We start from the raw sequence: 10938 nt of genomic DNA on the forward strand, positions 1-10938 counted from the left end.
AAGGCTTACACCTTCTTGTTATAAGTAAATTGTGATGCAGGAAAACGGCGCAGATAGACTTGGTACACATCTACTAAACCATACTAATATTACAAATGCGAAAGTATGTCTGTCTGTTATTTATACTTTAACGGTCAAAGCGCTGAATTGATTTATTGTAGTACTTGAAGATCAGGCTTACAGGGAGTGGAGCCTTTGGTTTGCCTGGCGTTTCGGATAGACCTCAACAACTGTCCAGAAAATATTAGATCAGCTCATGTACAGTGAAGTCTGGCCGATACATCAAGCAAGTTAAAGTACGCGAGGTGTGATTGCGTTGAATATGTACAAATATTTTTCCTATCTAACCAACCCTTCCCTCATTCTAGCAGTAAACGCATGCCCAGCTCCGGGACATTAATGGGTTATATTTTTTTTCCTATCTACGAGAGACTCTATCATTTGTACCGGACCTAAAGCATATTCGAAACATTATGACGTCGCTAAACTATTAAGTATAGGTAGAAAACAGGTCATATCGATTATTCAACGCGGTTTATACCCTACCTCTGAGACCCTTACCTGGAAGTTGAGTGTAACATATTTTATTTTTAGTATCATAACAACAACACAACAGCCGCACGGATCGATCTCTGAGGTTAAGCTACGCTTGCCGAGGTTGTTCCGTGGATGGGTGACCATCTTATACATAACGAGTTTCTCCGTGTTTCGGAAGGCACGTTAAATTGTGGGTCCCGGCTGTCATTTTCGAAGATCTTTGACAGTCGTTAACAGTAGTCAGAAGCTTGAAAGTCTGACAACCAGTCTTACCGAAGGGTATCGTGTTAATACCCAAGTAACTGGGTTGTGGAGGTCAAATAGGCAGTCGCTCCATGTAAAACACTGGTATCCAGCTGCATCCGGTGAGACTGGAAGCCGACTCCAACATAGTTTGGAACAAAGGCTAAGCGAATATATATATAACAACATTTTGCACGTGGTTTTTCCTGTTAGAAACAGTTTGTTATTTCTAAAAATGGATTCGTCAATCTGAAGTTGGTAAATAACCAGGAAGGATAGGTTGATTAGATTTTTCTCACATTTTGGGATGAATGAAATTTTGTAAAAAGTAAAAAAAAAACGACCATCAAATGGAAATCGAATCCGAGAACTTAAAACCAGACATCGAAAGCCTATTCACTTGAGACAACGAAGCGGTTTGTCTGCAGCACCCTCATTAAGATAAGGATTGAATATAAAATCGCGGAAACATTTACCACCATTAACCAGTAAAAAAAACTTCGCCACACATAAAATTAATATCTGTTTCGACTAGGAAGCGAACCTGCGACCCCTGCGTTTAACCCGGCAACGTAATCTCACATCATCATAATGACGAAACACGCCGTTTACGTTATATGCTGTAATAAAGTCTAGACAAGGCATTACTAAGTTTTATGGCACGTGAATAAATGAATCGATTCGTTCTAGAGGCCGGCTGCAACAGTATTACGGTACGTTTCGACTACCACCACGATAGAAACTAAGATGTTCTTATGTAAATTATTTGGAAGATATTATTGGTTTTAGTAATTGGGGATAATAGAGGATTCTGTAAATACAGTAGAAGCTTAGAGAAGTGAAAACTTTAAATCTTTTATTAAAGAAAACGAACATTTTGAAGATAAGTCATGCAGATGATGCAGAAGAGCGACCGCCAAGGCAAAATTACCAGGACACATGAAAAATTTTCAAATTTAATTAAAAGTCAGTCACAGCATCCACATCGCCAACTTCGTGGTGCCTCATAGCTTTACTCGCAACCGTCGGACCATAAGATCTCATACTATAGTATCCTTAGTATAGCCACAGTTTTTGGCCTAAAATCCAGGTCTATCCAAGAAAAAAATACGGCAGGCTGATAAAAAATAGGTATCTCGAAGGACCATACAAAATAACTTTTTATTTCATACCGTGAAACAGTTTAAATTGAACACACGATTCGAACATTCAGCCTCCGACTCTCAAACAAGAATCTCATAAAAACGTATCCTTCTTTAACCAATAATGGTAGATTTCGCGTTAAGGATATGCCTTAAGTGGTAATAACCGAAGCTTTAGAATTTAAACACGTATTAAGTTTCACGTATCACAGATTCTGTATGGCTTAGGATCGTTAAATGTTTATGATAAGACTAACTTTTGCATGTGACTTCACTTGCGTTGGTTGATTTAATGTGATTTGATTAATTTCCAGAATAAACTCTAGCGTATCTTATTCCATACTAGGTACCTAATAGAAATATGTCTGTCTCTTTGTTTGTTAACGGTTTCTCGACTGTAACCATTTCTTTTCTTAGCTTGTTTGGGTGCCAGAGTTTGGTCATCGCAGGTGCGGGAGACCCAAACGGAGATGGCGTAATGACCTGGACGCATTTGAAGAGGACTGGTCGGATCTTGCCACCGATAGAAGGATGAGGAAGGGAAGGCCTTTGCCCAGTTCGGTAAATTGCAAATTTGAAGAACCGGGATTAATTTAAATGTTCTTGAAAAAAACATCAATACGATCAAGTCTATAGACTTCTAATAAAACAAAAGTACTGTACAATAATGGAAATTTCCTCAGTAGTTACTTCATAAAGGTCGGATAAAAAGAGCAACAATTACATGAATTCGTGATTTTTTAACTGCTCAAGATTGTCGGTCAGTACTGTGTAATTACCTAGGTAGTACTTGGCTACATTGTAAGACCTAAAGTTCATAAGAACGGACACCACTCTCCGATGTTTAAAACTTGTCTATTTTTTTAGACTGTGGTCAATTATATACAATGATAGGCGTATTGTACAGGCATTAACTATAATTAGAACTGGCATAATTAAGAAGTATCTTATCTAGACAACTCTTGTACTAATAATTTAGTGTTGCATTGACTGTGATAAAATTTCGATCAACAAACACAAAATAAGAGCATGTCCAAAAAAAATATTTGTGAATCACACAAGATATTTATTAGTGCAGGAATCGAATCCAAAACATCTATTTTCATTATCAGTGGAGTGATAACCACAGTGCAATAGAAATCATTAATTAAGGATCGCAAAAAGGTGGAAATCGAACCTGCTACCTAAGAACTTACGCACCCTATGGAGTCAAATAACCAGTTAACCATAAGTTACTTCGTTAAATGAAATATATCCAAAATAGCGAAAAGAAAACTAGGTGAGTAATATTTAACTAGCGTTAATACCACCAGTTAAAAACTAATTTCCAAGCTGAACTTCATTAATACATTTCAGACTAGTAACTAGGTAATCTAGGTATTACGTACTACCCACATAGTGACGCACATACCGGCACAATAGGTATGTTTAGTTTGCAATAACTAACAAGTGACGCAAATTTTACACAACTACTTTTATGAGAATTCAGGGTTCATTTAGAATATTATTGTTTTTGTATTGAAGACTGTAGGAAATATAGGAAAAATGCCACTATGCCGACACTTAGATAGTTTCTGACTTATGATAGTTAACTGGTCACTTTTTTCACATGTATGTAGGTACTATTACTTAGAAATAGTAACTTAAAATAAGGGCTAAAAATGTCTTACATAACTATACATCTCATTGATAACTACGTTAATAGATAATTCGTACGTTGACTAAGAACAATTTTCAATTCAAATTTACTTCGTGGAGCAAATATCACGTTCTAATTAGATACTCAATATTATGGAAAAGGTTAGAATAAAGACAATAGAAAACTCAGCTTTCAATTTACAACATCATCTTACACTGACTCAACCAAATTACAGCCTAACACTACAAAAACCATTATCACCAAATCACTATACAAAAATTTCTAAACGCATTCACGTACAATGACGTACATGGTCTAAATTTCATCACAGCGGTACCAGCTAGTATCCCATCACCCTAAGCCTAGAAAGCGACAGTGATTAGTTGCACAAGCACCGAATCGCAAGCGCGCGGTCATTGACCGGCGGCGCGGGGAAAGTACCGTACCTAAGTATTGCTCTTTAATTACATCTGTTCCAACTACACGTGTAAGATAGTATTATTTAAATTTTAAGTCATTATTGTCCCAGTGGTGGGCATGGGTCTTTTCACAGAGCGAGAGAAATTAGAACTAAATTAACAACAGTTGCAAGTTATGTTGGACATAGAACATTTTTTAATAAAATAAGCCTGTTATACCCTTGGGTATGGGTCCTTTTCTTGGCCTTATTTTTAAAAGAGGATGACACTAATGCCATTTGGATGCGACTGATTGAAAGAATATTCCCATGGAAACTGGAAAAACGCTATACTCTTTGCCCGACCCGGAATCGTACGTGAAACTTCGTGATCGGGAGCCGATCGTCCAGGCCATTAAGACATCAAATATTTAGGTAGCCTCGAATAGACAAGTAACTTGTAATAAAAAACCTTTAGTAGGTCACAAAACTTAACTTTTTAAAGGTCAATGACCCAAGGGCCTATGGCAGACATGGCGGCGTCAATGTTGCAGAGTGTGACAGGCAATTTCAATTTCCTAATACTGCCGGTAGTAACAGTACTTGCTATATACCTAGGTAGCTCTATGTTAAATATTGGTACCTAGGTATCAACCTAGATTTTATTCGATATTTGATTTTATATAATGAAAACGTAGGAAGCTACCTAAATGTTGGTATGACTTGTTTTTGATAACATTTAATATGTAATGTACAGCATTATACATATGTGGGTCATATACCTACCTATGATAACTAGTTTAACATGCTTCTGGAATATCTGACTGTCTAGTTAAGACTGTATTAGGTAAAGTAATGGATAGTTAAATCTGTCCATGTTCCATTTTAACAAACAGAATACATTAACAACTATTTAAAGTGCATTTCTAGTATTGTTAAATTTACTACTAGGACTAGGTAGGTACCTAATATATTCAGATCTAAAAAAAACACCAGCTAAAACAATGTAGGTAAAAAGTTTCCTTTAAAATTACAAACAAAATAAAGTTATTTGTTTATAATGCTTATCAATTTGACATTTTATGTTATCTAATATGTTTGTAGGTTCCTAATCTTATCAGTTTATCTAATCATTGATTTATAACGAGAATGACGTGCATCTGTTTACAATACACTGGGGGGTGGGGGACTTGACAAACAAATAACTGACACAAAGTTTTCTCTCGTGAAAATATTTGTTCTATGTGGGAATTGAACCTGCAACACCATAGTGGTAGATTCATTCAAGTTGGTATATGTTCAATTTCAAGTCAAAATGCTAATTTTCTAATTGACTTGCACATTTTCCTGTACATCGTTAATTAACGCATCTGGTTTAGAAATAGGTACATATTTAGCGGTAATCAATCACGTTCTTTCGCTTAAACATTTTCCCAATTAAAATAACGTCTCAGGCAAATACAAATTACCTACTTATAATAAGTTGATGATTTTCTAGCACAGAATATTTCGATTTTTAACTTTACAATCGAAAAGGTACCTATATATGGGTAGGTAGTTAGTTAATAGCTTTTTTTAACCCGGTAATTCAACTCAACACCTCGAGAATGGCAATCACATACACAACCATTACAACTAATCCCGAGATCTAAGAACATTACCTAAACAAACCATTCTAGAAAACAATTACTAAACACATTGCATAGAAACGCCAAGTAAAGTCACGTACCACCACTAGTTCTTAATAAAAATACAATACAAGATTATTAACACCGTTTTCTATGAAGATTGCATAAATGATTGCATTACCATAAGTCGGTACATACTAAGAAACACCAGTGTGGTAGCACCGAGGAATACATAAACTTGGACAGTGTAATAAATTACTTGATGCTTCATTAGAGTATGGAAATAGCATTTATGAGAATTAAGTGCATTGCACTCAATTGTTAGGTTGGCTATTAATTCTATGATGACCTGTTTATTATCTTGTATTATTCAACTGAAATACAACTTAGATATATAAATGAATATTTTCTTATAATACTGGTAGGTATTTACTACTATAGTTATTTTTTAGTCTGCCTAAAATTAGGTAAGGTACCTATTATAAATACTTTGTTAAAAGATTCACTAAGTACATAAAAGATAAAGGAATGTAAAACATATTAATATGGCTCTATAAAGACAATAGAAATTACACATTTGGAGTTTCACAAAGAAATCATACTTAATACACTTCTAACTAGTAAAAGGTATAAAATCAAAGTTTGCAAGGATTTGAGCAAATTTTCTCTCACCCTAGTGACAAAGTATTATGTTTATTCATGTTCATACATGTATGTATGGAATTGAGGCAACAGAGTGGCTTCAAAAACTCTGACACTAGGCAATAACAAATATTTCTGAAACCTTGAAATCCAACTAGCTAAGTAAATAGACTCAAAAACAAGACTCAACAAAAAAAATTACAATAACACACAATTTTTTAAAGTATTTTTCTAGCAATTAACTAATATGATGTAAACGATATCCATCAAAATATTTGGCAACAACAAACAGACTTGTTTATTTAGCTATGTGACGAGTGTGTGCTAAGTTTAACATAAAGATATCATTTAAATACTCTTGATGTGGGTTAAAGGTGATAAACATGTGAAATATCATGTTTTTGTGCTTCTTTTCAAAGTAATTGCTGTTGATATTATACTACTAAATGGTTCTTGTTTAAATGTTACATAAGGACTACTAAACATTTGATTTGAATTGATTTTTTTATTTGAATTATTTGTATTTTTTTAAAACATATTCTAGTAGTATTGCGTCAGAAGCAAAATAATTATGATAATAACCAATAACATAACACATTAATACAAACTAGGTACTTAGGGAAAGTATGTTGGTAGGTAACTTTAAAGTAATCTCTATATAATAACACGATGTCTTGGAATTAAACCCATTAAGTAACTACAGGTACTGTTTTACCTATCTTCTATTCATATTAACTACTGTCCCACTCCTATATCCTGTAATGCTTCAGGATATAAGAGAGAGCTTTATCTGCTTGCTATACAAAATAAAAAAGTCTTTTTGCTGATAATATTAAAGAAATTCAAATAATCTAGTCATTATTCATAAACATCTATTACTCAGACTAATTTCTAAGTACATTAGCTACCTACATATATTTTAATTTAATATTATTTCCAGCAAATATAATCAAAATTTACGATGCAAATTCTTAGAGATATGACTGTCTATTAGTTCTGTCATCACTACCATGATTCACTTTGCTAAAACTGATTTATTTTTAGTTCAAAACACCAGGAAATTCCCCTTTATCCATACACATGATATTGACCTACTTCAAAAACATAAATAAATAAAAATACTGAGTATAACACTGAATATTTCAGCGGTTTATTTAAATTTAAAGAAATGAATATATTTGTTAGCATTGACATCAATGTTATAAAGTTCAAATTGGTGAAAATAGCTGTAAGATATTGCTTTCCAAATGTTTTCTAACAAACTAGGCTAAATTGTCATTCTTTTTCAGAACATATATAAAAAGAAAAATTTTAAGAAATTGTATGTTCAAGTTCAAGATTGTCTATTTTTTCGTTTTCAGTTTTACTATAATGTTTTATTTCATAATTTTACTTAATATATTATATACATAATATTTCTATTTCCTTTAGTATTTTACTATTAATAGTACCTATCTATAGTGCAGTGGTTAAGATCACAACTCTCATAAAATTATTGGGCTGCACATTTGATTTGTATAAAATGTATAAATTACAGTGTACTTGTACTAAGTATGTTTTAAGGACATAAACTTAGAGGAAAAGTACCTAAATACCTAGTACTTTTCCTCTAAGTGTATGCAAACTGTGTCACCTACTGCCGTAATAGGTAAATGAGTAGCTACCTTTAATAGTACCTAGTAGGTTTATTGCATGTTTTGTTTTATTTAAAGAAGGCAATCATACTTAAACAATTCATTTTAATTTATTTTTCCTCTAAAAAGTACTATCCTACCTACTTCTACACAGTTTCACAAATATTTTATTCCTATATTGACTTGTGAAGAAAGTATGGAAAGAAAACCTTAATTAAGTAGGTAGGTAATATGATTATTCATCTTTTGATTTATATTTGAATGATATCTCTAGTTGTAGCCGTTCTGCACATCTTTAATGTCTTTTGATTGTAAGATCTTCATGATGCAAGATTATTTTCTTAGTGCGCTTATTTACAAAAGCTAAAGAAATAACTCTAAGTGTCTAAAACATGTTTCCTAGTTTCACTACACTAATCTAAAAATCATTTAGGTAGATTCATTTATAAACCTAGTTTTCTAGTTATAATAGTACTACCAATATAATATAGTGGTCTTATATGGACAGCCTAGACTTTCACTAATACTAGGTACCAGTGAGAGGCAAGTACTTGATAAGTGATTTCATATAACTTTCTTATTGCTCATATTGATACAATTATTAATATCTAACTTGTATTTCAAGAAACTGTGCCGGATTTCAAGATTTATAGCATAAACCTTATTATAATGTCTTAGCAAATCCTAAGGAGATTAAAATAAGCATTGAATAAAAGATAATTTAACTAAGTACTTATGTATTTATAACAAAATAATATTGGCAAGAGAATAGCAAGTAGGTAAGCACCTACCTACTACTTGATTATTATTGATAAAGACTGTTAAGAAGTTAAATATCTACTTATGTTTCAACCTTGGTACCTAAATACCACTACTATAAAACTAAATATATTTATCGCTATCTCATATTTCAAAACTTATTTTACAAGCATACATAAGTGCAAGAAATGATATGGAAATATTTCATTAGTTTATGCAAATAATACAGTTTGTTAAGAATTCAGTATAATCATAATAATATTAGTCACCTGAGTTCAAAATTGTTAAATAGATTATGGATTTTATCTTAATTCTTATCTGTCTAATACCCATTTAAATAGATATTCTATTATTGAGTATAGAGTTCCAGTAATTGATTTCTTGTCACAAATACACTGATTGTTTTATTTATCATTTGAGCAAGATGGTACGTAATTCCTACTTTGAAGAATATTGAAATTAAATTATAATGAAAGGAAAAGTAAAAAGTTACTTACCTACCTGTTTGTATCATAAACTTATTATTTTATATCTTTGTTTATGTAAAAAACTTAATATTTAAACCTTCAACATGATGACAGTAGTAAAACATTGATGATACTTGTATTTAATAACATTTATTGATAGCCTTGACCAAAATAAATGAGATTACCTTCAAGAATCATCACTCAGTGTAATGAGAACACTTAATTGACATCACTTGACTGATAAATGATAACCATTTTGATTGTATTCATAATAGAAAGTTTATATACCTATACATAGATGATTATGTATCTGTGGTGTTGTCCAACACACAAACATCATAACAAACTATCCCATATCACAAATACAAATTTAAACTACGTCTTATTTGTTTAAGAACAGCTAACCTTGCGTGAATCAGCTGACGACAGTCTTTGCCTCAAGTGTCCTAAATATATCCACGTAAACGAGATAATGAGTGTGACAGAGTGGCGCTTACCTCCTCCCGGCGCTTTAGCCAGCGCCCGCACGGGCTCTCCTCCAGGATCTCGCTCTCATCCTCCGAGTCCTCCCCGCTTTCTCGAGGAGACTTTCGCTCCTTGTCGATGCTCCTGCCACCCGACATAACACCGATATACAACACCAAAACGTCGAAACAAACCACCACACAATCGATGAATACCTCACAGACGTTTTTTACAAGAAAACACTTGGTATATTTTCAAAATACACTTTTTCTCGTAACCATAATATCCAAGGCTGAATCGCGAGACGTCACTATCGTTTCTTCCCAAACCATTATTCGTTACACGGCACGCGCAATGAACCTTTTGCTCCGCGGATAATAAAGTTGATATATTTCTCTACAGCGAGCGATAACACACAGCGTCTCCACTGAGCTTATTCATGATAATTGAAATAAATTGTCTGCCGGCGTAGCTCTCGACGTATTTCTATCCGACACAAATATAAATCCATAGTGACACTTTTACTTTTTTTTTCTGTCACCCACAGACAATAGACAAATAAAGCTGAACCGAAATATTTCGCATTGTACAAAAAATGTGAAGAGTTTATCTTTAAGTATATAAAAAAATATTAAAATAAAGAAATATTATTTTATATATGAAGTGTTATTGAATAAATAATTTAAGTGACTATAATTTAACTAAAGCTAGTAAGCGATGAACAGCAGCGCCATCTAGGTTCTCTACTTATAAACTGATTTCGCAATTCATTTCTTGTAATGATTTTATTCTTTTAATACTTTTACCAAGTGAAGAAATTATTCAAACTTACAAACAAATGTATTATATACCTTGTAATATCGATCAGCACATCGAGTAAACCGTATAATTATAATAGGCGGCCGCCGTAACCAAATATTAGGCCATCTTGCGAACGGTAAAAGAACAATGTAATTTTAAAATGCCATCTAGCGGTTATTTAAGAAAAAAAATGGCTATGTTAGTATGAAATATGTTAGATATAACGGATACGGTTACTAATATGTCGTAACAGATGTCACTCTATTAAAGATTTACTTGGTTAATATTTTGTTTTGTTTTCTATTTTGATAATAGGCTTATTTCAATAGCATGTAAATTCAGGCCCTATGCTTGATACAAAAAAAAACAATAATAATTACACTACATATATTAGGTATTCTAAATTTAAACAGTCTCGATAGCAAAGTTTGCGATAAAACAAAACTAAAAGTTACGAATATCTTTTATAATCAATAATCTTACAATGTTCAGATATTCACGACTGGCGCAGATTGTGCGTGGTGTACCTACCATATACAATTTCCAACAGGTAAGTTGGATGTTTTATTTTTCATAACACTTAG

The 10938-nt window shown here is 32.8% G+C and overlaps 1 protein-coding gene across 1 annotated transcript in view; it reads right to left on the minus strand.

Annotated features, from left to right (window-relative positions):
• The window catches only part of Madm (MLF1-adaptor molecule), a 96135-nt gene extending 86071 nt beyond the window's left edge, over positions 1 to 10064 (minus strand). The window contains exon 1 of the mRNA XM_076113896.1: positions 9586 to 10064. Coding sequence (XP_075970011.1) covers positions 9586 to 9711 — 126 coding nt within the window. The 5' untranslated portion in view covers positions 9712 to 10064. The remainder of the gene's footprint in view (positions 1 to 9585) is intronic.
• Positions 10065 to 10938: the final 874 nt, after the last annotated feature.

The sequence above is a fragment of the Anticarsia gemmatalis genome, chromosome 4 (assembly GCF_050436995.1).
Source record: "Anticarsia gemmatalis isolate Benzon Research Colony breed Stoneville strain chromosome 4, ilAntGemm2 primary, whole genome shotgun sequence".
In the NCBI taxonomy this organism is placed as follows: Eukaryota; Metazoa; Arthropoda; class Insecta; order Lepidoptera; family Erebidae; genus Anticarsia; species Anticarsia gemmatalis.